The sequence below is a fragment of the Lytechinus pictus genome, chromosome 11 (genome assembly GCF_037042905.1).
Source record: "Lytechinus pictus isolate F3 Inbred chromosome 11, Lp3.0, whole genome shotgun sequence".
Taxonomy (NCBI): Eukaryota; Metazoa; Echinodermata; class Echinoidea; order Temnopleuroida; family Toxopneustidae; genus Lytechinus; species Lytechinus pictus.
Genome location: NC_087255.1, coordinates 16,816,628 through 16,843,939, shown reverse-complemented (window position 1 = coordinate 16,843,939; position 27,312 = coordinate 16,816,628). Strand labels below are relative to the sequence as shown.

At 34.8% G+C, this 27,312-nt stretch overlaps 1 protein-coding gene across 1 annotated transcript in view; it reads right to left on the bottom strand.

Moving 5' to 3' along the window:
• Window positions 1–15,427, bottom strand: part of LOC129271871 (receptor-type tyrosine-protein phosphatase S-like) — a 94,403-nt gene extending 78,976 nt beyond the window's left edge. The window contains exons 1-4 of the mRNA XM_064107036.1: window positions 15,361–15,427; window positions 7,510–7,545; window positions 4,899–4,925; window positions 1,229–1,384 (exon numbers count right to left, since the gene is read on the bottom strand). Coding sequence (XP_063963106.1) covers window positions 1,229–1,384; window positions 4,899–4,925; window positions 7,510–7,545; window positions 15,361–15,409 — 268 coding nt within the window. The 5' untranslated portion in view covers window positions 15,410–15,427. The remainder of the gene's footprint in view (window positions 1–1,228; window positions 1,385–4,898; window positions 4,926–7,509; window positions 7,546–15,360) is intronic.
• Between the last annotated feature and the right edge of the window lie 11,885 nt (window positions 15,428–27,312).

Below are 27,312 nucleotides of genomic sequence, written 5' to 3'. Positions count from 1 at the left end.
ACAAAAATAAAATGAAAAAAATGAATAAATGAATAAATAAAAAATAAAAGTCATACTTATAAATAAATGAATGAACCAAATAAAAGAATTAATAATTAAACATATAAATAAATAAATAAATGCATCAAGCATGTTGGTTACAAAGGTAAATACTGTTGTAGATATGAAGCCATGACAATGCCTGTTTGCATTTTTATATTTACATGTATGTACATGAAATCATTCAATTATACAGGGGCAAGTATGAAGGATCGGACATAATGGTAAAGATAAGTTGAACAAAGTTTATACATAATGACTGAATTCATGACTACCACATGTACATTGAAAATAAAAGCAAAATACATGACTGCTAAAACAGAAAGACATTTTGAATACATGTTATGTCACTTTACAGTTGAGTTTCAGGTTAAATATTCAATTAGAGTCAAGATGAAATGTAATGTCAAATCAAGGTTCAAGCATTGGCTGAAGATAATAATTTTGGAAATATGGAAAAGAATGGAACAATTTTCATAGGCAAAAGTTTCATGCAATCAGTGCTTTGCAGGCTATAATGTACCATTTTGTAGTCACATGAACACTCAAACTTTGTTAAAGCTGTCATGAATATTGATCATGTATTTTTATCATCCAACTGTTTTCTCATTTTTTACTTAGGGCAATTATGACTTTCGACTATGAAACACAAATACATTGCATCACAGCCAGTTGGTTTTCTTCAAAAAAGGATGGACTTGATCTCAATGGGAAAAACAAACCCTCTACCATTCAAAAAAAGTTTTGGGCGCTACTTTCTTTCCAAATAGATCCCTCTTTTCCTCAAACAAGTAAATAAACTCTCAATACAAGCAGTATACTTTTTACTTTTAATGGGCTACCCTGTTAAATGCATTACGTAGGTAGTCTTGGGACAGTGATTTTACGTTTTAGTCTCTGAAAACTTGTAATTCTACTTCAAACTTGATCTCTCATTGAAAATTAGTTTTGTCACAAAAATTGCACACAGCAGAATATGAATTCCATTTTGCAAAGGTAAACCTAATGAAATTTCACAAGAAAAGTTAAGAACCACCAAAATGGATTTTCTGTTTTGATTTTAAAACCGGTAAACAGAAAATCACTGTCCCTATAATAATGACTGAACAGAACACGACAGGGATTCGTATGACTGATGAACTTGAACGGTGTTGTAGCATGGTGAGCAGCAGTCACACGGGTCACCTACCAACCGTTGTCGTCGAAGGAGCCAAAGGCAAAGTTGACAAACTACTTGTGACTGGGGCAGTACTGTTAACAATTACTGTCACAATCTCTGTTATGATTTCTGTAATAGCCGGAGGATCTGTTGTCTCTAAAATGTTAGTGTTATCTGTTGATAAATCTACGATTAAAAACATGCAAGATGACAAAAAATGTTAAAAGTGCAATTTAAAAAAAATATTAAAATGCAGCTTTAAGTTTTACTTTTAGACTTACCGTCACCCTAAATGGCCGAGTGGTGCCAAGGGCACAAGGGTTACATACTTCCCTTTCTAACTTTATCATTTTTCAAAACAGACATTGTACCTACCTTTTTGGAGAAGCACTTCCTCTTTTTGAAGCAAGAAACTTTTTTCTTTCCCTTCTTTTTTGAATTGCTTCAGTTTACTCTTGAAAACTTTGTCAAATTTTTTGAGTGAGCAGCCTCAGCACCCTTTATTCTTTATCTGGACATTATAATTTTGAATCAAATTTCATAGACCACCAATCATTCCTCAAAGAGTGTTAAAGGGTTTCACATAATTTTCACCCAGATTGTTATTTTGAAAGATGTTATTTGCAAACAAGAAGCTTTTAGTATTAAAGGAAAGATGAATGCAGAGCTACATGATTGTACAAGAGAAAATGCAGCAGGTATTAAACATGCTAAATAATAGCTTGATTTCTAATTTGTTTGAAGTGTCTTTAATACATTATATTTACATTTAAAGCTCACATACTGTACACAGAATAATGCACAGGACAAAGAGTGTTTGTGGTGACAAAGCATACTCTAAGACTGCATTTATGCGACCTCAAGCCAGAATCACGATTTGAATGATGATCTGAATCATGATTCAAAACACAAACATGAATCACAATACCACAGAATCAGCGTTTAGACAACCTTCATTCTAACGCTGTTTCTCCTCTGATTCGGGCTGATCAAGTGCGCATCACAGTGCGCAGACCCAAGAAGTATAGGTCAACTATTCGCACGTGTCTCGGCTTTCGAAAAATCAATCTTTTGCTTCCAATATTCAGTCTATTATACCTCATTTTGTTTACTTTTATTCATCTTGTCAGTTTATCAAAAAATGGTGTTCGAAGTGAATTTCAGCGTAATCCAATTTAATATTGACATTGTAAACTCAACAACTGAGATCATTGTCTGTCCAGTTAGTTAATTTACTAGAACTTGCAGTTAAAGCCATGACCAAAAAAAAAAAAAAAACAGTGGACGATGCAATAACACAGAAATGCATGCGTAGCATATAATAGCAAGGAACTTCCAAATAGCACATGCCTTGTGCTTGGCAAGAGTCAAACAGGAAGCAGCCCAACACAGTGACATCATAGAATCATGATTCAAATCACGATTGCGTTTATACGACCATTTTCGCTCATGATTCTACAGAAACGTCTTCCCAAACGCCCCTTTTTCCGTGTTTCATGTTTGTGATTTGAAAGACATTTATTTTGCCTCCAACGAAGATTCTGCTAGGATCGAAAGCTTAGGCCCCTTTTGACTTTCTATTTTTACTTTTGACTAAACGTAATCGTGATTCTGCAGAATCATGATTCAAATCATGATTCTAGGGTATAAAAGTGGCGCATAAACGCACCCTCAGACATCTACAATGTTGAACAAGCACTTGGTCTGTTGAAGGCTTTAGCACAACATACCCTAGTTGCCTGCTTCACCACTAGTACCACAAAGTTAAACCTGTGCATTATTTGTTCTATGAAACAGGTCGATAATGTTAATATACATCCAGTGGCTTAACTATGGGGGAGGGGGCTGGCACACAGGGGTGGGGGTACATGCCTCCCTATCAGCTGGCAAAAAACAAAAACAAAAACAAAAAATGGGGGAAAATTAGGAAAAGGGGAGAATGAGAAACATAATGGGAAAAGAAAGAGGAAATTTAAGATTTTTTTCATAATTTGTTGAAACATAATTACGCAGGGCCTATGTATTCAACACTCCAGGTGATTGTAGTGTCCATTTCTGATGTAATGATGTATAATTCCGATCAAGAGAATTAATTAAATGGCGCAAAAAACTTCCGTTATCAAGTCAATACACCAAATATTTTTCCTCATGCTTCCGACATCTTTTTCAGGATTACTTATTATTAAGTGATTGCCACCTTTGAATGTTTGATTATAAAAAAGATCAGTTCACCCTTCGCGTTCGCAATAGTGAATTGGTGAAATATGCATGCTCTACATGAATACCTAAAAACAGTCCTTAAAATATCAATTTTCTCAGGGGAATAAAAATACATTTCAGCTCTCGCTTCACGCTCCCATACATTGAATAGTGGCATACATATGCTGTTCATGGATTCCTACAAACAGTCCTTAAATATCTCTTTTCTCAAGGGTATAAAACGGGAAAAAAAACAATTCAGCTTGTGCTTTGCAGTTACTTCCTTTGATTAGTGACATGCTCTCTGTGAATTCCTTAAAATAACCCTTTTTCAGGTCTGAATATAATATAACTTTTAACCATGCATGCAAATTCTGAATACAGGGATCACGCATGCAAATTCTGAATACAGGTTTTGATTAAATATCTTTGAACAAGCAAAAGGAAAATACTTTACCTGTTGTAGTGGGGTCAAAGGTCATTATTACTGTTGTTACAACAGTTGTTTCCTCTACAGATAGATACATTGGAAAGTGAATTATAAGATTTTCACCACAAAGCTAGTACAGATATGAAACAACTCCAAGATAAATTTTGCGGTTTCTAAACTATACAACATCACAATATTTCTCCTGGAATGCCAAAGGAGATCTATGAGTTTTTTGTCCAATTCATAGGGTATAGTCTCATATCTGTACAAATGTGCACCAAATGTACATGTATCAATAATAACAGAAGCTGGATTTTTGAAGCACTTTTTGCCTGAAGATACAAAGGGAACTTATTGTTACCCTGGCTTTAGGCACTCAAGCATTTGAGGAATTTTTTCGTACTGGGTACCCAATTCCCCTCACCTGGGTTGAGTGCAGCACAATGTAGGTAATTTGCTTGCTGAAAATTTATTTTAGTATAAATATATACCAATAGCTACATGTACCACCAGAGACAAACAAGATAATATGCTTGCACATAGGGGATACAGAATAGACATGATAGATACATTCACACTAGAGCATATACATCTAGAAGAGTAATTATTGAAATTTCACACATCACACTCAAGATTAACACTTTAGTGTTATTAGCATGGACCTACACACAAACAAACTTTGGTTGTTGTTGTTGTTGTCTATGCTCTTACTAAAACTGGAAGCCACAAATATATCATTCAAGTGAATGTGCTAGTGAGTCCTAATTTTCAATCTAGTCTTCAAATGAATATTACTAATAATCACAAGCATAAAAAAGCTTTTCAGTGAAATGGATTTAACAAACAAATATTTCTCAGCATGAAAACTACAATTTCTCTACATTCTAAATGGAAAACTATTAGAAATTTACAACTCTTAATTAGCTTGAATACAATTAAAACAGGCAGCACAAAACAATGATGATTAACAAACTTTAATTGCAATAGAGCCCTCCTCAACATTTTAAAGTAACAAGGTAGCTTTTAGTAAAAATTGTTATATCCGCAATGTTTCAGTTATATAGAGGTTACCTTGTGTTTGCGTTGGTTGCGTTGTTGCTATTAATAAAAAAGAGTATTAAAAGAGAATGAGAAGGAAAAGAACAAGCATTAAGCAAGGCTAAAAGTAAATGCTGATACATCTATCATTTTATTAGGGTAAATTGACTCTTGCTGCTATATCAGGAAAGCCTAGCTTTGCAGGTACACATTTATGGATATCACTTCATTTAGGGTTCCTGCAGAAGCACATTTTAAAGGGGAAGTTCACCCTGACAGAAATGTTTTGTTGCAAAAATAGCTGAAAAAATACTGAAATATATTTGTGAAGGTTTGAGAAAAATCTATTATTAAAGATTAAGAAAGATGTTAGAATTTCTGGATTTGTGACGTCATAAACGAATAGCTGCTCCCTATGTTAAATAATATAAAATGCATAAATTTCAATTTTTTAATGGTACGTAATGACTTATGTATATTTTCTTTTTAGAAATGAGTGTGAAATGATTTTTCCATTGTTATACTGAAGGTACAGTAAAAAACATTTTCAATTTTCTTAGAAAATGACAATTCATTGATGTTTTACCATTCAATAAGTAGGAAAGCTGCTTGCATATGATGTCACAAATCAAATAATTAAAATTGCAATAACTTTTTTAATCTTTGATGGATTTTCCTCAAACCTTTGGGAATATACATGTATTTCATTATTTTTTCTGCTATATTTACAATAAAATTTTTGTCAGGTGAGCTTCATCTTCAATGATATTTTGGACAATTCTGCACTATAATTTCTATATCTAATTAATTTAGCTTGCGTTCAACTGCATATTGGCGGAAAGAACACAGATAGAGACAGTGACTGCCTTAAGGCCACCGCACACCTTACGAATAGTCTGTGACCCGATTTTAGAATAAAAAATAGTAGAATGTGATGATATTATTAAGACATGGAAAATCTTACTGTATGATATTCTAAATAACCGTACGAATATGTATGTCCAAATCTGTGACTATGCTATCACCCTTATTAGAATAAAAGCAAATTTAATATCTAATCGTAATGACGTCATAGCAATCGTACGATCGGCTACGATTTGAAACTAATTTGACCTTTACTAAAACTAAAGGCTTGCAATCATCCAAAATATTAATCCTTACTGTTAATTTTAACCTCAAATAGAACAGACTTTTCATTCAAATTTTCAGAAAATTAGCAAGATGCAATTTGTTCCAATAATCGGATCGCTAACCAGTCGTAATTCATTACAGGTATCATTGCATTTTTAATATAAAAGAATGTTTTGAAAGTGTTTTTCAAAATTTTGAAGATACATGTAAATGTTATCGATAGGTCCCTGTGAACTACCAGCTATTAGATAATCATTATTTATTAAAATGACAGATGTAAACAAGTCATGTCCCCTCTATTACACCAAACAGTATTTATAGGAACAGAGATATTTAACATGAAATGGAAGGATGGTTCTGTTTCACAATAACATTCTTGGGTGAAATGAAATTGATAACAAAATTTTATATCATTTACTAAAAATGAGTAAAACAATTTCTACAGTGTTTGGGTTAGTACTGTACATTTCTCCATGGAGTTTCCTTTGGAAGAAGTTAAGGCATTTGAAAAGTAAGCATTGTTTCACGATTTTGGAAATATCAAAGAAGCAGAAAACCCCCCTCTGTACTGGAATGGAACAGTCACAACAACAAAATTGACTCCAAACCATGGGCGAAAATTTCATCCAGGGGCGGATCCAGGATTTTCCAAAAGGGGGGGGGGGCACATTTTCCCCCGGAAAATTTGACAAGCAAAAAAAAAAGGTTATCATCCAAAATGTACAGGTCATTTCTTCAAAAATAAATTTGAAAAGCAAGCAAAAACACGGGGGGTGGCTAGGGCACACTTGGGAATAATTTTTTTTTTTCTATTACAATTTTTCATTATGGCTCTCAAAAGGGGGGCATGAATCACCTTTTTTCCATCATAAAAGACCACAAATAGCAGAGGGACATTTGATATTGTGTCCCCCCTGGGATTTCCGCCCATGCTCCAAACCGAACCGATTATATGTTATTGGAAATACATGTAATGTAATAACTTTGATCAGTCTGAAGTCTGTTTCACTAGGTGGTTTCAGACCGCCTCGAAGTTCGTCAGTTCCAGGTATTCTCTGATCGGGAAATTTACCCCGATCAGAAAATACCAGGTATTTTGGTAATGTGAAAGCAAACTACGCGTAATTTCCCTGAAAGAAAATACCCGCTAAATAGTAGGTACTTGGCGAAATTACGAGAACTTTCGCGGGGATTTTTCAAAAGTTGCAGGTATTTTGGCAATGTGAAAGCAATTTACAGGAACCGTGGGTGGCTGCTGGGCTAGTGGTTTTGAATCTCGCGCCTTGCCTGCTTATTAGACCATGCTGCGCATGCTCCTAACTTCAGGAATTTATCCCGAAGGATATGTTTCGGGGCGGTATGAATGCAGGAATAATTAATGGGTATTTTTTAGCCTAAAAATGTTCTCGTAATTTAACGGGGATTCTTGTGATCGAGGCGGTTTGGAACCACCTATTGGTGTGACTGTGCAGTATACTACTTGACAAAAGTTAAGCTCTGATCAGTAACTTACTTGAATTATCTCCATGTGCTATGCTCAACAGGACAGCTATAATTGGAAAAAGAAAAGGATGATGGTCAATATAAATCCTTCCTGTCAATACAAGGTCCATTTGTAAAAGCATGTTTTTTATCATTAAAATCATACACACATGTGCATGTATACGCATAGAGATTGTGTATCATGCACGATAGAAATGCCAATTTATCATTATTATCATCAGAGAGTCAATAATTTTATTCAATGGATTGTGGCATTAAAAGGGTTTGCAACACCATTGAATCGACTGTGTCTATTCTAGGCTCATTCATTCTATTCAGATAGCTATCAGTCTTGAATACATTTTACATGTTTAACTGGAGTGTCCGTATTTTAAAAATCTGTGATAGTCCATAAAAATACAGATATCAGCAGACCTGTCAAGGGCATTCATTTTACACCTGATAATTCAATGACAAGAACTGACCCTTCAACGGGTCTACAACACCATTGAATAGACTGCCATCGATTATAATTACTTAGGAAACCTTGAATATATCCTGTGCTGTATACTGTCTGGTATTTTTCAAAGGATAGTGACCCTTCAATGGACTCAATGATGTATTCAAGAGGTTGTGACTCAATTCAATAACTAGCAGATGTAGTAAGGACCCATTCAATGGATTTTCATCCAAATCTATTCACACGGTTTGAGCAAGAAGCCAGCCTCGCCCAGTGTGCTGTGCAAACCCTTCACTCTAGTTAAAGGAGAAATATATTGATTATGAATATTATGGCCTTATTATATATCAGTGGAGAGGTAATGATGTGAGGATTACCATTAGGTCATTCAAAAATAACGAAAATAATACATAAGGTGGAAATCGCCAATTAAAAAGCGCTAAAATGCCTCTCCGAAATATGCCTCGCATCGGTCTCTGAATTGACTCGAATTTGATGACGTCACTGTCTGTACGAGAGGCGTGATTGGCTCTCCCACGTCAAGCTCCACTTGCATGCAAAACATGTTGCGAGGGTACGTTTTCTCCACACTGACACTGAATACTTCGATCATGAAATGAAAGAAAACCCAGAAGTTTATCTAGATTTGGATTTTCAAATTGATGATTATGCAGATGAAGAGAATGATGATAAAGTTTCTAACTCTAGAAAAACAAAGTGACGTGGATGGTGGTAAATTAATGGAATTACGGCGGTGATGATGAGTAGGACAATTCAACTTGCAAGCCGATTCGCTACCAACGCATGCAGCTGCTAGCTGCACCGCGGGTCAAATCCATGAAAATGAATTCCATGCAGCATGACCACATCCAGACAGAGTCTCCTCTATCAACAACATAATGAGAAGGAAAATAATAAAATAACTGTACTTACAAATAAGTGAATATATATCCGAACCTAGGCTGAAGGTAAATCAACTCAAGGAATAGCAGCAGACGATATGCACCGACGATGAATTTCACGTGGCTGGAATAGATTGTCACTCGTTCTGTTAGATAAAATGTATATCTCATTATTTTGACTAAATTACGAAACTCGGAGAATAAGTATTTTACATAAAAATTAAGTAACACCTGGTACTATTTTTTGAATTACGATAAAATATTTTTGAAGCAAAGAAATTGAGGTAAATTAAAATAAGATATAAAGGATCATCCACTTAGCCGCATGCGATTGTAAACAAACAATCAAAAGCACATGGCCAGCTTGCTCCACTGAACTGAAAATACATATTTTCAGTTCAGTGGCTTGCTCGCCCATAGAGTTGGATAAAGCGTAGCTTTATCCAACTCTATGTGCTCGCCTTGCTGATTGTTTACAATCGAATGCGAGCTAGGCGGATGATCTTTTATATCTAATTTTAATTCACCTCATTTTCTTTGCTTCAAAAAGGTTTTATCGTAATTCAAAAAATATAGTACCAGGTGTTACTTAATTTTTATGTAGAATACTTATTCTCCGAGTTTCGTAATTTAGTCAAAATAATGAGATAGAAATTTTATCTAACAGAACGAGTGACAATCTCCCAGCCACGTGAAATTCATCGTCGGTGCATATCGTCTGCTGTTATTCCTTGAGTTGATTTACCTTCAGCCTAGCTAGGTTCGGATATATTCACTTGTTTGTAAGTACAGTTATATCATTATTTTCATTCTCATTATGTTGTTGATAGAAGAAAGAGACTCTGTCTGGATGTGGTCGTGATGGAATCCATTTTCATGGATTTGACCCGCGGAGCAGCTATCAGCTGCATGTGTTGGTAGCGAATCGGCATGCAAGTTGAATTATCCGACTCATAATCACCGGCGTAATTCCCCTAATGTATACCTCTATCCACGTCACTTTGTTTTTCTAGAGCTAGAAACTTCATCATCATTCTCTTCATTTTCATAATCATCAATTTGAAAATCCAAATCTAGATAAACTTCTGGGTTTTCTTTCATTTCGGGATCGAAGTATTCAGTGACAATGTAGAGAAAACGTACCCTCGCAACAGGTTTTGCATGCAAGTGGAGCTTCACGTTGGAGAGCCAATCACGCCTCTCGTACAGAAAGTGACGTCATAAAAAATCCCCAATTTCGCGGACGTAATTCTGCGTGTTTGAAGCATTCAGAGAGAGAACTTTAAACTATCAATTAACTGAGTTCCATCGGTCTCCATGATAAATGATTTACACCATCGTGTTCTCCTTATTTTCTCCCTTAATTTGATATATGATTCTCCATTTTTACGATTTTCAATATAGTTCTACTTTAAGGGGTCTGAATGCAAAGCCTACAACTGAAGGCCCTCTCGATCAGTGAATCTGAAAGGACAAGTCCACCCCAACAAAAAGTTGATTAAAAAAAAGGAGAAAAATCCAACAAGCAAAACACTTAAAAATTTTATCAAAATCTGATGTAAAATATAAAGAAAGTTATGACATCTTAAAGTTTCACTTAATTTCACAAAACAGTTATATGCACATCCTGGGCCGTATGCAAATTGGCACACTAATGACGTCACCCACTCACTATTTGTTTTGTATTTTATTATATGAAATATGAAATATTTAAATTTTTTCCTCCTTGTCAAGTGAAACAAAGTTTTATTTCTCCCTGAACAGGTGGAATTAACATTATTTTAACAGTTTATGGTTATTGTTAAGTTAGTCCTTATTGTCAAATCTGTAAAAATTGAAATACATGTATTGTATTATCAAAACAATAAAAAACAAAAGAAATAGTGAGTGATGGACATCATCGACTCTCTCATTTGCATATCGCTGAGTTGTGCATTGAACTGTCTTGTGAAAAATATGCGAAACTTCAAAATGTCATAAAGTTCTTTCTTATTTTACATCCGATTTCGATGAAATTTGCAGCGTTATGTTTGTGTGATTTTTCTCTATAAGATCGATTCAAATCAACAATTTTCTGGGGTGGACTTGACCTTGAAGGAAAGACGTGGGGCTAGATTTGGAGAATTGCTTTTTGGAAGATTATGCAGATCATGAATTGAAACAGCAAGTTTTATATAAAAACATGTGCTGTTCTTTGTGATGTGAAGACCCACTTGTTGATAAAATTTTAATCAGGGTCTGTGCCTGCAGACTAAACCTGACATATTCTTTCTGCAGGCATCGTGCAAGCCTTGTACAATTTCCTTCAGGTATACGCAAGCATCTGTTCAGACCACTGCAGTGACCTACATGTATTCAAAGGTAATTTACAATTGGCATTTTAATAAAATGCCTTTGATATTCTGCAAAGTCCAATAAAAGAAATCCATGTTTTTTTTTTTTTAAATTTGGGAGTTATCAATTGGAAAGTCATTCATAGGATAATAACAAATGAATTTTATAATGTTAAAAAGTGGTGCAGAGTGGAATTATTAATAATCACGAACTGTAGACTGACTGCATGACATGTGTGTACGGTACTGTACTGCATTAAAGCTCCAAGAACATGACCCTCACCACACATGCAAAAGTGAAAGCTAATACAAGGAAGAAGCAGAGTAAACTAGCAGGAAATATATTCAAAGAGACAGAATAAAAATATACATATATGAAGGTAAGGAAGAGTAGACCCCAAGGATCTTGAAACTGAAAATTGTAATGATAACGCTCCTATATTCAAAAGTATAAACAACAACATGCCTTTAGGTAAACAGGGAGGTTAACTCTATAGCCAATTGGGTTTAAAGCACAAGAAAAATACATTATGAGAAACTTATAAAATCAATGCTTATTTGGTGAAATCCAAAGATTTCTAGTTATAATTTTCTGACTCCCTGACCACCCTCATACATGAAGTCCCATTGTATACGAAATTTGAAGAAAAAAAAGTTTTCATAAGTGCATTTAATAATCTACATGTAGCACCTTATTTCACGCATGGTTCTTAAATACATTGTAAACCATTTAACAGAGCACCAACACAATATGGGGTGCATTGCCCACATGTGATGTCACAAACTCATGGCTTTTTTAAATCAACAATTCTGCTTTTCTTTGATTTCTTTTCAAAAATCTTCACCATGTTTCCTTAACGTTTCTGCTTTAACACCTAACTTGACACAAGGTGGACTTCCCCTTCAAAATGTTATCAAGGAAACCCAATATAAGGAAATAAAATACCATGTCACACATAATCTATGGCACGATCTAGCAGTGTCAGTTCATATTCCACTGAATGTGATGTCACTATACGGAAATCTTACATAAGTACATATTGGGAATATACATGTACATGTATGAAGGAGCCGGTGCTTTGAGAGTTCTTTACAGAGCTGCCAACCTCTAAAAGTAAAATTTATGTTAAATCTAGAAGCTCAAAAGCCATAATTCTGAGATAAAAGTCATAATTTCATACGTGCCACGCGGTACTGTATTATGATTTTCAAAGAAAGAAGGGGTAATATACCATGCACAATGCACATAAATGCCAAGTTTTGCCAACCCTACTACAGGATGGTTGTCTGGAATATTCATTCAGGGTGCTACATATAACTTTTGTGAAGCACTAGCTTGCCTAGTCAGGCAAGTAAATTTAGCAACAGCGCAATGTATTACTAGATGTGTATTAAATGTGTACATACCAATTCATCCTCAAAGTGTAATAATTACGGTCAAAAGCGTAATGGCATAATTTGACATGAAAATCGTAAAAAATATGACTTTTTCTTAATTGCTGGCAGCTCTGTCTTTACAGATCAATGGCACTTTACTATATTCATCATCACCATCATCATGAATATCATTTATATCAATGAGGACTCATGCATGTATGCAATAAGATGATTAATCCAGGTTGTAGAAATGTAATTAAGACTAGTTTCGATTATAGTTTTCAAAATAATGTATATTGTAACAATGACACACAAATAAAAAAAAGCTGCCAAAAATCTAAAAATGGGAATCTGCTCAGAGAACAATTATTGTTTAATTATAAAAAAAATCAGAGAAACAGAAGTTTGAAAAAATGGATTAATAATATTAAACTTCTGATTATCCTAGTTGATTAAATTTAAGCTTGTTTAACACTTCTGATCATTGCCAGGATTGTCATTGGTGACATAAATCATATTACCAGTATGTTTCTGATCTACAAAGGAGAGAATTTTAAAGTTAAGCTGAAAAAGGTTATCTACATGTACATGTATGCAAAGTACCATAGTTCATTTTTTCTTTTTTACTAAATCTTACATCCAAACATCCTCCTAGCTGATGTTTAAGACCCTTTCTCGCTTTTCATCTCATGCTGTAACCATGTACATGTATTTTAATTCAAATAACCGAGAATCCTACTCACAAGAATTTTGATAAACTTTTCTATTGTTTCGGTTTTATCTGTACGTAACATTTGCCATTCCTGTACATATTGTATATCATTTTTATGCTGAGAAAATAAATAAATTGAACTGAACTGAAAAAAAAATAGTTTCAATAAGTACAGCATGTATAAAAAAGAACCCAGTAATCATTTTTAAGAGGGATAGGCCGAATTTTCGTAGCTTTAATTTCAAAATTTCATAGAATCTGCTAGTCTCCCACTTTATTATTTGTTTTTAATATGATAAGCTGCTTGATTGGATTTCTCATCGCAGAAACTTTAAAAGATTTTGTAGGCAATATATCAAGGCACTAAACTTGGCATTGTTGTATGAAACCCATGCCGATCGAATTCTGATATATATACCTCCTTCCTCCCAATGACGTTTCTGCGAAATTCCTCTTTAAAAGGGGTACTTCACGCTAAAAATAATTTTATCTAAATAAAATAAAAGTAAAATTTACAGAGCAAAACACTGAAAATTTAATTAGAGTTTATAAATATTTAGTGAAAACAGTTACATGCAAGTTGTCATGAATATTCAATAGGTGAGCTGATGATGTCATGTACCCACTTTCCTTTTTCTTATGTTTAAATACAAAATCATCATTAATAATAATAATATGCAACATTTATACAGCGCTTAATACAAACGTTTCTAAGCACTGCATACTATTACCCCGGCTTTAGCACGGTAGATCCTGATCGGACGATCTAGTATTCAAGGAATTCCATATTCTTATACACGTGTCACAACAATGATTATCTTTACACATTATTCAGTTGTCAATCCAATTATGTTCATTCTTCGTAGTCAAATTTGAATAAGTATAATTTCATATAATGAAATGAAAAAAAGAATTTATAGAGGGGATATGACATCACCAGCCTGTTCATTGCATATTCATGAAGGCATGCATTGAATTGATTCACCGAAATAATGCAAACCTTTAATAAGTTGTCATACTTTTGTTATTCGTTGTCTGATTTTGATGAATTTTTCAATGTTTTGTTTGTCAGATTTTAGTTTATCTATTCAAATTGTATTATTTTCAGTCTGGATTACCTCTTTCTTAAAGATCAAGTCCACTCCAGAAAAATGGTGATTTGAATCAATAGAGAAAAATCAGACAAGCATAATGCTGAAAATTTCATCAATATCGGATGTAAAATGAGAAAGTTATGACATTTTAAAGTTTCGCTTATTTTTCACACAAAAAATGAGAGACTCGATGATGTCCCTCACTCACTATTTCTTTTGTTTTTTATTGTTTGAATTATACAATATTTCAATTTTTACAGATTTGACAATAAGGACCAACTTGACTGAACCATAAAATGTTAACAATGGTAGTTCCACAAGTTCAGGGAGAAATAATACTTTGTTTCACAGGAAAATGAGGAGAAAATTAAAATATTTCATATAATAAAATACAAAAGAAATAGTGAGTGAGTGATGCCATCAGTACCCTTATTTGCATACTGACCAGGATCGGGTGCATGTAACTATTTTATGAAATTAAGCGAAACTTCAAAGTGTCATAACTTTCTTATTTTACATCCTATTTTGATGACATTTTCAGTGTTATGCTTGTTGGATTTTCCTCTTTTTATAAATTCAAATTAACTTTTTGTTGGGGTGGACTTTAAAGGTATTGTTTAACTTTGTGAGCAGCCGATTTAAAAAATTCTCAAACCAAGATGAAACATGTGTACAACTGCATGTATTAGAACTAATAAACCCTGAAAACAACCATTATTGAGAATGAAAAGCTAAAACTACAAGGCAAACCCCGATTTTGTAAATAGGCGTCTTATAGAAGCCTAAATAGTACACATAAGTGTATGGGATGAAATTAAGATGGTGTTTTCAGTCACTTTATATTTCAATATTTGAAGCACTAAATAATTATTTTTGAACGCAATATTTTCTGGGCTTCATTTTTGTAACATATCACAGACACAGGTGACAAGTGTGACCTTCTAGCTCAGATTTTTTACAAGTCAAACAATGTTAACCAATCACTTTAATAAATGGTTACTGACCTGATGAAATGAGAAATGAAAACAGGCATCTCCTTCCTCTTGAAACCATCTTGATGATCTGGTATCCTATTGATTAAAGAAAAATGAGGAAGGAATGGTTCGGCTTGAATATTTAGGATAAATAACAGTTCCATTTACAGTTCTATTAAAAGTTTGAGTATTCTTTGAAATTGAAACCAATAGCATTCTATTCAAAATAGGAAGGATGAGCAAACAACCTTTATCCTATTCAGTACATGATATTGTAAAACATTTGTCCTCTAAATGATCAATTTTATACCACTCATCTAATAAAACCAAAAAGAAAAAGAAACTACAGTTTGTATGTGTACACATGTTATGTGTATACAAAAAGACAAATACCAGTTGTGGTAATTATCTCAAAATGAGTTCAAACAGAATCCAATGGAATTACCACTAAAGTGTTTGTATGTATTTATAAATAAAAGATATGTGCACTGTAAAAAATGACGTGCTAATTTAGCACTTACAGTGCTTGTATAGTGACTGCACTATGACTGCTGATTTTCTAGTTCAAATTTAAACTAGAAAATCAGCACTCGTAGTGCAGTCACTATACAGGGTAAGAGCTATGAAATTAGCACATCATTTTTTACAGTGTGCCAAATTGCTCTGGAAGAAAATGCATAATTGCTGATAAATGACTACAACAATCACAGAATTCCATCAAATGTCGGGTATTTTTTAAACAATATTAATACACAGTCCCACAGATATGCTTTTCTGTGTTAGTGATCATCAGAATTATCGATTTTGAGCAAAGATTTCATGATTTTACAAAGATTATTGTTAACATTAATGTACCAGATCTAGATGTATGATAATATTTTGACAATTATCCTTGATTTAAAAGACTCTCTCATTCCTTTCTTTGCTCTTTTTGCTGCAACTCCTATATTTTCCCTTTCATAAGAAACAAAGCACATTTTAAAATGTGAAATTAGTATTTATATACATGTATGTTTTGGTACATTAAGTGGTTTTCTTATGAACAGAACAGAACTGTATTATCTGTACTTTCATACACATTTATCTGTACTATCACACACATTTCAACATCATAATGTTTTTAATGTGTTTCAATAGAGTAGTACATGTACTTGAACATACATCGTTCAGCAATGTGATTACAACATGTACAGCATTTGAATACAAGAATCAAACCAGGAAGTAAAAATAGCTTAAATCCATTATCAGCAACCCTTGCATGTTCTATTTGCATAGAACTATTTACATGTTCTTTAAGTACTCGGTTATGCATTCTGAGTACTTAGAGAAAGTTATGCATAAATTCACAGTATGAGGTTCATGTACATGTAGGTATCAGGGTGGTGTAACAGATTGTACTGTAAAGTTTAACACTAAAATGAGAAAAGGGGTACAGTATAGCTAGGGGGAAATTACAAGAGGGCTTGGGGGGGGGGGCAATTTAGCCCCCCAAAAGGCCAAAATGCTTTTAAAAAAAGCCCAGGAGTTTCGTTGAAACTTTAAAACAAGGAGCCCTGGAAATCCCAATTCATTGAAGGTTATCCAATGTTGCAGATTTAGGCAGTAAGTTGTGAAAAGTAGTCCCCCCCCCAAAAAAAAAAAAAATACAACAACAATGATACTGAATACAGGCCCATATACATGTACCTTCCAGCTTTTTGAGGAACTCCTTCCCACCAGTACACATTTACCTCACCTGGGTCGAGTGCAGTTCAGTTTATTATTATTTTTGCTGAAGTGGATATCAAATCCACCCCAGGTTGAAGGGCAGAAGTCAAAACCACTAGACTTTGATACTTCCACAATAAAAACGAAAGAAAAAAGGGTTATTGTGGGGGGGGGGGGTCTTTACCAATTGTTGAATTTATTTAACTGTGCTGCATGAAAGCCCATCCATAGCTCTGGTAAGGATCAATAAGACTTGAGTATCATCAAACATTAGAATATTACAAAAGTGTATTAATAATAATGATTTGTATAGCGCACGTATCCACCTTGCTAGGTGCTCAAGGCGCTCCTATATTACTCCGGCTAAGCTAGTCTATCGAGTCCGGTGCGCAAAGCTTTTTGAGGAATTACTTCCTGCCAGCACCTATTTACCTAACCTAGGTTGAGTGCAGCACAATGTGGGTGAATTTCTTGAAGGAAAACATGCCATGACTTGGAATCGAACTCACGTCCTTCAGATTGAAAGATGAGAGTCTTAACCACTAGACCACGACGTCCCCGGTAGTAGTCGTTGAACATGTTTTCGGTGTTAAAATTATGAGTTTGCTTTTTTTTTTCATCTGTTAGAGTTTGAATTTAAAATAGCATATAATGCCCTCTCCCTAATGTGTTCATTTTTATTTAAAAGCGTCATTTGAGCACTGCATTAAATTGGATATTAGAAAGCTACTGACAGAATATATCCTTCCATACTTGAGAAGAGCTGTTATATAAACAAGGCATACATGTAAATCCATTTCATTTTGAGCAGACTCCCGATCAAAATATTTTTTTATATAAAATCAATAAAATTAAATAAACAGAACAAATTTTTATTCTATATCCTCCAGACCACAAGTGTTTAAGGGCACATTTTAGTAATGATTTAGGAATGGTGACATAAATATACATATCCACTTTTTTTTTTGGGGGGGGGAGGGGGATTGCGCAAATCTATAAAAGATGGACTTTGATAAAGACCATTTCACATCAAGTTTTCAAATAGTAAACTTTATTGTGTTCGATGATTTCTCTCATGTATACCTGTACACAGTGAAAAAAAATATGTATATCATGTTGTTTCACTCCAAAAACATGTTGTTTAACCTTTTTTTTAAATTGTAGTCAGGTCCAGATTTTAAAAAATGTGCTCAGAAAAAGTGCTTTAGGCATTTTGTGTTAATGCTGATTTATCGATTGTTTAAGGTAATTCAGGGGTGCTGAATCCAAAAATGCTGTTTGCCAAACTTGTTTCCGAAGTTTTCATCCTCAAATCGGCAAAAAACAAATGGCGGCATTTTGAATGCAGTTTCCCATATTAACGATTTTTATGGGTGATTATATTTCAGAAATTGGGGTCTATGCGTTATTTTTTATACCCAGGGTTGCAAACATAATGTGTTCGATTGATTTGTCAGCCATCTTTAATTCCAAGATGGCTTCCATGATTCACAGCTGCTGATTGATAACTAATATGCCAAAATGTTTGATAATTTGGGGGCAATGCTGGCATAATCACATTGTGATATCTTAAAGGTGTCCGCCATTTTTTCCTTGCATGCATAGCAGAAGCAAGACATGGACGTCGCTTTTCCGACAGCGGCTATGACCATAGCGGCGCGGCAAAGTCAACATCAAATCTTAACCGAGGTTAAGTTTTTTTAAATGTCATAACTTTTAGGTTATAGATGTCTATTTCATGAAACTTAGGATTAAACAAAGTCTATTGAAACAGGTTATAATAACAAAAGGTCGTCAAGGGTACCTGGAAATCCAACATAGCGTCCACAACGGCAGTCGCTGTACCATCAACTCCAAAAATTAAAATCATTAAAATTAAAATCATCGAAAAAGCTTTCAAGGCAAATAATGAGTCAGGACATGTTTACAAGATAGTCAGTGAATGTGTCAGAGAATCCAAGATGACCTTCCAAAATGGCGTCTATAATGGACGTTGTAACTTTGAAATGGTCCATATGCATATCTAGAAATAACTTTGGGGTCTACCGAGAAAAATAAAACATTTAAAAGATCATGGTTCGGAAGGGAAAAATTTCAAGGTTTATCAGTGGAGCAGTTTTTCCAAAAAAATGATGATGGCTTAAAAAATAGTTGCAATTTCTTAAACATTTGGCTGCAAAGTGCATACTATCTACCTACAGTATAGAGACATTTTTGTGTCCTTCTCATGATTTCAAGGTTCAAATTAAAAAAAAGACGAATAACAGGGATACGCTGTTGTCTGTTTTGTCAGAAATTGAAGAACGCTCCAAAAATTACATTCGAATTGGCCACCATTGATACAAAAATGACAATACTTCATATCCCATCTAGCGCCACGGTCTCTGTTTTTAACATGTTTAAGACTCATAAAAATATGTTTTACAAGAGTTTAGTGACATAATTAGATGATGAAAAAATAAGTAAACATCCGAAAAACAAACTTTCAAAAATAAGGTATGTACACTTTCACCTAAAAAGTTCCATAATTCACTGATAAGTATTTCAAGACACTTCATAAGTGCTTAGGACTATACTATGGTTTCATGATTAGGGGACACTGAGCAGTCATTTTTACGCAATTTTAGAAGTCGCTTTGGACTTTTTAGGACGAAAAAGGACAACTGCCAATCCTTGTTATTTGTCCCCATTTATTTTTTTAGCCTTCAAACCACAATAGTGTAGATTTTGTTCACCTAATTATGACTATAGGTGATGGAAGTCTTTTTAGACTCATTTTGAAAGCCATTTCTGAATAATAGGCAAAATGGACAGCTTCATACCATTGTAACTAATCCAAACTTTTTATTTAACCCTTGAAACCATAGTGTACACACCAAAATCATATCTCCCAGATGGATTCTAAATGGATTATGTCAATTTTTTAAGTATCAGCAGCCATTTTAGACTCCTTTATTGGAAGCCATCTTGGATTTTTAGACAAACAGGATCATTGATTGCCATTAACTTATCCTAATGTATTACTTGACCATTTAAACCAAGGGTTAGACAACATAATCATATACCGCAGGCGGATATTAACATGTCAGTTTTTAGGTAACTGTAGCCATTTTAGACTCCTATTTTGGAAACCTTTTTGGATTCTTGGACATGCTGGACCAGAGACTGTCTTTGATACTTGTCCCATCATATTTCTTGACCCATTAAACCATGGGTTAGACACCAACATCATATCCTCAAGGCAGATATCAAACAAACTATGTCGGGTTTTAGGGTTTTTAGATAACAACAGCTATTTTAGACTCCAATTTTGAAAACCATCTTGGATTTTGGACATAGTGGACCGTTGACTGTCCTTATAACTTGTCCCAGTTTACTTCCTGACCCTTGAAATCACCAATAAATAAAACCCAAATAAAAGACACTAAAATAGATAATAGATGAATTGTGAATTTTTAGGCCATGGCAGCCATTTTTACGCAATCTTGGCTCTTCAGGTACCCTAGCCTCTTGTCGAGGCCCTGGCGGCTGCTTCCCGAGCGAAGCGAGGGATTCCCTAATTCGCGAAGCGAATTAGGCCTGGCGCGAGCCAGGGCCTCTTGACATCTGAACTGAATTATATATTCATGAGGAACGTCTTCCTAATGAATATACATGAGTCATGATATTACCGGTCACCGAGTAAACCAATGAAATGTCAGAGCTGTTTCGTTTTGGGTTCGGAATACTATATAGTATAGTAGTCCATTATTCTGCAGGGGATTCATTTAATTGCGGGACACTAAAGGGGATATAACCAGCAAAATGCTACAAATAGTGGTGGTACTACTACTACTACTACTACTACTGGCCGTAACAGACCCATCACCGCCCCGAAACTTCCCGGGAGATACTGCTCAGCCGCTGGTCAGACTCGAGTCAACTCCCAACAACTCCACCCCAGCTTCCCTCACTGCACTGCACAGCGGAGATCGATAATCGACTCCCCGGTTCGACCGGTGGAATCGCATGAAATATTACATTTTTTCCATATCCTGTGGGTAGATTTACAAAGACATCTCGTCCTTTCAGTGCAGAGTTAATTTCATCGACTTGCAAATCCTTAAATCGGTCAATATTCAGCATTTTAGAGTCATATTCAGCGCTCTTTGATATTTCGTCGTCACTCTTCGCCGGAATCCAAGGGTCGCCATTCAAGATGAGCTCATGAATATTTAATATGACGTCATAGCAGCTCGCGCTCTCATTGGATGATTTTCACAGACCAGTTTTTGGTCGGTGAATTGGTAAAAACAATAAAAAACAAAAGAAAGTCGGTGAAATTCGGGTCAGATGTCCAGAGGCCCTGTCTCGCGGCGCTCTGCTTCGCTCTCTCCCTTGCTTTGCCATGTTCGCTCGGAAAGCAGCCGACAGGGCCTCGACAAGAGGCTACAGGTACCCTGGAGTGCTTCTGTTCACTCTTTCCTTAATACCCCCTACAACACTGAATACATGTATGCACTGAAAAAGATGTCTAGGGTATAAGTGTCGGTTATTTTAATGGCGGCCATCTTAGACTCCATCTTGAAAATAACCACTTTCCCTGATCCAGATTTTGGTAGATTTTTAGTATGTTATTTCTGAGAGCAAATGGTACCAAAAACCGTTGACAAACATTTTTGTTACAAGTTTTGGGGTTCAGAATAGAGCAAAAAAAGGTGTGGAATGGCGGCCATATTGTTTTTGCCAATTTGAGGATTTTAACATAAAAATCAAGGTTGGCAAACAGCAAATTTGGACTCAGCGCCCTCAAATTATGCTTAAACACTTCTCATTTCAGCATTAACACGATTTGCCTAAGGCAGTCTACTTTTCTCAAATCTGGACCTGACTATTGTTCAAACTTGTTTAAAAACTTTGTTAGATTGACAGGCCTTTTAATATACACATGTACAACATGCTTAAAATTTTCAAACAGCATTTTTACAATGTAATCAAGTATTTCTTTAAGTTTGAAATATATAATATGAAAAAGCCCTTAGATATACACAAATATATCAACTGATGATACCTTTTTATGCAGAATAAAGGATAATGCCCAGAGATTTATTTTGCAAAAATATGCAAGCAGAGGCTTTCCTTTTCACATCTACTAGTACAGAAACGGGTTATTTCATTTCCTTGTATATTCCCAGAATTCATTTCATACGGTATTTAAAAGTGAAAACAAAATATTGGTTGTCAGGACACACTTAAACAAGGATCTAGAGCTTTCGTGCATCATTTATTTCCTTATTTTTAGTGGTTGAGAAAAGAAAAATATTTTGTCTGCACGATTTACTGTACATGTACTTTTGAATACTGTACAGTATGTAGACGAGTGTCCAACTATGGATTGTCAATGTCAAAATATTTAGATAACCTTATCAAAAGTAGATTCACTTTCTGTCCTTACTTGGACAAGGAAAATCTACACCTATTTCATGAAATTAATCATGGATCTATTAATTTCCTTGTTGTGCTACATGTACATGATGGCAACATACAAATAATGTGGGAAAATATAGCAATTTTAGATATATCACTATGAGTAAGATGAAAACAGAAGATGTTAATTTTGTAATCATACAGAGTAGACATTTTATACACTGCAAAGCACAACAGATTGCTTTTCAGTTCTATGCACTCATCAGTGTCCTACATGTAGTTAAATTATTTGAGCCGAACATCTTCCAGGCCCAGTCATATATTTCTCTTTTATTGATTCCCAAGAAGTCTTACAGGACACTGTTCTCGCTACCGTCCTAAAACTAGTTTACTCGAAACTAGTTTTAATATCGTGTAATGAGAACGGTCGAAGCGGTCTTGGAAGCGATCTTCCAAACCGGTTCAGAAAAAACCACCTCGCGATGTAGTTTTGAAGATTGCTTTGCCTCGTTATACTGGTTTTAGCGTTAAGTGAGGACACAAAGTGAGACTTTCTATTAAAGCATTATTTTTTTACAAGTAATAAATAAATCAATATACATGTACATAAATGTGTCAGATTGTTGACAGTTTATGTACTGTACATGAATTATGCAATTAGTCAAATATGCACATATGTACAGTACATGCTGTTTATAGAACATTTTCTTCAGAAAGCTTTCCAGTCGAAAATCATAGGGGAAAACACCCAAACCGGACAAGTCTATGCATTGTTCTACATGACTCTAACAACTATTGAGTAGCATACATGTACCTTGTTTGATGTGATGTGACATTGTAAATAGGATGCTAGACTTCCTTTCAGTTTGATCAACCTCTCTCACCATTCACTAAAACTCAGATTCAATCGCAATAGAACCATGGTTATTTCCCATAAACAGCCATTCTCCCATGCCAAAACCCAAGGTGAATTACAGTGTATTCTCTGACCTCATTTCCTCTTTTTAGCTAATTTGGAAGCCGCGGTTTCAAAGCAAGCCGAGAGTAACTTAAACAGCCGCGTTCTCATTATACTTTCTAAAACTACAGTGTAGTTACTGGAAATCGGATCAGGATACCAGTTTGGAAGTTCGCTTTACTAGCGTTCCCATTTGATCAGCCGACAGTGGTTTTCAAAACCACTTCACATAAAGTGGCCTTGTTGCTATGGAAATGCTCTCGGTGGAGGTGACACGTTTAGCGCAAAATTTGAAACCGCATCGAAGACATTCTACGCACAGTGTACGAAGATCGCTTTCCGAAGAACGGTCGTGTCCTCACTTATGCTAAAACCACAAACATGGCAAGGCGATCTTGTAAACTACATCGCGAGTTGGTTTTCCGAACTGGTTTGGAAGATCGCTTCCAGGGCCGCTTCGATCGTTCTCATTACACATTAAACTAGTTTCCACTAAAGTAGCGGTAATGAGAACGGGGTCAAACTGTGATATCTCCCTGATTAAACACTCCTCTTTTACTTTGGGAATGTTTGCACAAAATGCATGAACTATTGGATTTAATCTGACCTTGGACAGCAGCTTCTATGCTCTCACCCTTATACTAAGGCTGCGTTTATGCGACCTCAAGCCAGAATCATGATTTGAATCATGATTCAAAACACAAACATGAATCACAATATCACAGAATCAGCGTTTAGACGACCTTCATTCCAATGCCGTTTCTCCTCAGATTCGGGCCAATCCAGTGCGCATCACTAGTGCGCAGTTTGACAGAGGAAGTTTTTCGCACGTGTTTCGGCTCTCGAAAAATCTTTTGCTTCCAGAATTCAGTCTATACCTCATTTTGTTTACTTCTATCATATATGGTCCATATGCTTCTATTCATCTTGTTAGTTTATCCAAAATGGTGTTCGGAAGTGAATTTCAGCGTAGATCCAATTTAGTATTGATACTGTATACTCAACAACTGAGATCATTGTCTGTCCAGTTAATTCATTTACTATAGAACTTGAAGTTGAAGACATGACCAATAAATGAAAAGTAGTGGACGATGCGATGACCAACACAGAGCTTGGACATGACAAGAAATGCATGCGTAGTACATATTCATGTACATACAGCGCATTGAGCTAGGCAAGAGTCAAACCGAAAGTAGCCCGACACAACAGTGAGGTCATAGAATCATGATTCAAATCACGATATCGTTTATTCGAACATTTTCGTACGTGATTCTGCAGAAACGTCTTTCCAAACGCCCCTTTTTTCGTGTTTCATGTTTGTGATTCTAATCATGATTATATTCAATTTCGACTAAACGCAATCGTGATTCTGCAGAATCATGATTTGAATCATGATTCAGATCATGATTCTAGGGTAAAAAAGTGGCGGATAAACGCACCCTAAAACTGTATTGCTTTAAGGTCAAAATAACTACTTAAAACATTGTATGAAGTGGCACTTTGATATAAACTTGGTAGGTTTCTATTAAAGTGGTAATAAAACTTTCCTATGACAAAAGGAAGCAAGTCAACTCTGTGGAATGGTTTTCTCAGTAAATGAGGAAAATATGTCACAGATTTTACCTTTGAATTACTTGCTTCTGAAATGTTAATATTTCAGGAATTGGGGATTATGTGACTCCTATTCCTTTTAAACGGGAAGTTTGCCCTGACAAAAGGTTTTATTGAAATAATAGCTGAAAAAAATATTTAAAAATATTGGCAAAGGCTTGAGGAAACCAATCAAAGAATAAGAAAGTTATTAGAATTTTAACTACCGGTATTTAATTTGTGACGTCATATGCGAGCAGCTTTCGTATATACATGTATGATGTATCGTATGGAAAAAATATCAAGTAATATCATGTCATTTTATCAAAAATTGAAATTGTGGTCTATTATAACTTCAGTATATATCGAGAGAAAAATCATTTCACACCCACTCCTAAAAAGAAAAAAAAAACAAGTGACGTCATATGCGAGCAGCTTTCGTATATATACATGTATGATGTATCGTATGGGAAAAAAAATCAAGTAATATCATGTCATTTTCTCAAAAATTGAAATTGTGGTCTATTATAACTTCAGTATATATCAAGAGAAAAATCATTTCACACCCACTCCTAAAGAGAAAAAAAAACAAGTCATCACTAACCACTAAAAGAAATAAAATTTATACATTTTATATTGCATAACAAATGGGGCAGCTGCTGCTACATGACATCACAAATCCAAAACTTAAAATTCTAATAACTTTCTTAATCTTCAATGGATCATTTTCCTGAAACCTTTTTTTAAATTATTCTTTTCTCCTATTTTAACAACAAACTTTTCGTCAGGGTGAACTTCCCCTTTGATAGTGCATCAAGTAGACTCAGACAGAACACATCTTGAAGAAAAAAGGGCCAATATTGAAAAGAAAATCAGAGTAAGTTGCTTCCTTGTGTCGTGGAACAGCAGGTTAGGCCTACATGTACAGATACAGTGTACATGTAAATTACATGTACTTTGGTAATTAAAGGGAACCTTGTAAAACCTTTTATCAGCCTCAGTATTTTTCACACGGGATTTTGAACGTCCCCCCCCCCCCTTGTTTTTCTTCCATGATGATGACATGGGGCATGCTGAGCAGTATCTTCAGGTGAAAATGTCAACAGCATGCAAAGAAAAAAAATTGAAGAAGCTGATAAATATAACTAAAACAAAATGACATGATAAATATGTCTTAGTACAAACCTCATGTGCAGAAAATCAGATGTAGTTAGAACTGCAGCATTTGGAAGCTTTGAGAGCTCTCTATCGAAACAAGAAATCCTTTAGCATCCAAGTGGCTACACTGTAAAGTTGCCTGGAATTAATTTAAAGAAAAGAAAAAGACATGTGTGAAGATATCAACTTTAATAGTAAAACTAATAATTGCCCAAGCTATTTAATAATTTGGTATGATTGTGTGGAAAGTGAAACTAATACTTTATCTCTTGAACTTCATCCCAAAACTTGAACACAAATTGTTCTTGTTTGTAATGTAGGCCTACATACTGTACATCAATTTAAAAAATGCTGTCTTCATCATACCTTTTTAATAACTGTTGCACTTTTACATAGTGTACATCTAGGCATTATGTACAATCAATGAAAAAGCCAACCATATTGATCTTCATAATTGAAATGAAAAAGAATTTTCAACTCTATCAGAAAGAATATATATGAATTTTCTAAAAAAAAACATGATCAAGAGTTATACACATTAATAAAACAAATCGTGATTCAACAACTATTATTTTTCCTAATCATACTGTAATCTGACAGAACCCCACTATTTTTATATTTACCAGTACCGGTATCTAAAATAATCTGCACACAAGAAAATAAGAACTGAATGGAGATTCTATGTCGTCAAGAAGTGAGATCAACATAGTAGGCCTACTATGTTGATCTCACTTCTTGGGCCTACGTCCAGGAATCCCCCCTCGGCCATTACATACATGTACATGTACATGTACCGGTATGTCTTATCCCATGATTCCATGTGTATAGTACTACCATTGGAGACACTTCAAAGTTTAAACCATGCTGTTATTGTTAGCCCGATGAGTTTGAGGAAGTAAAATGCTTTAAAATCTGAGTAATGTCAAAAGGATTTTATAATAATCAAAGGTGAAATGATGAACAGTGTAAAGAGTGTACTACACAGCAGGCTGTGAACTTCATGCATTCAATTTTGTGGTAATATACAACATGTAGTACTACATGTATATGTACATTACAAGTTGAATTAAAAAGTATACATGTGTAAATTATTTCACCACCACGACCACACAAATGTTTGGAATATTAAGGGCAAAGTCCATGTAAAGTTCATACAGAAAATA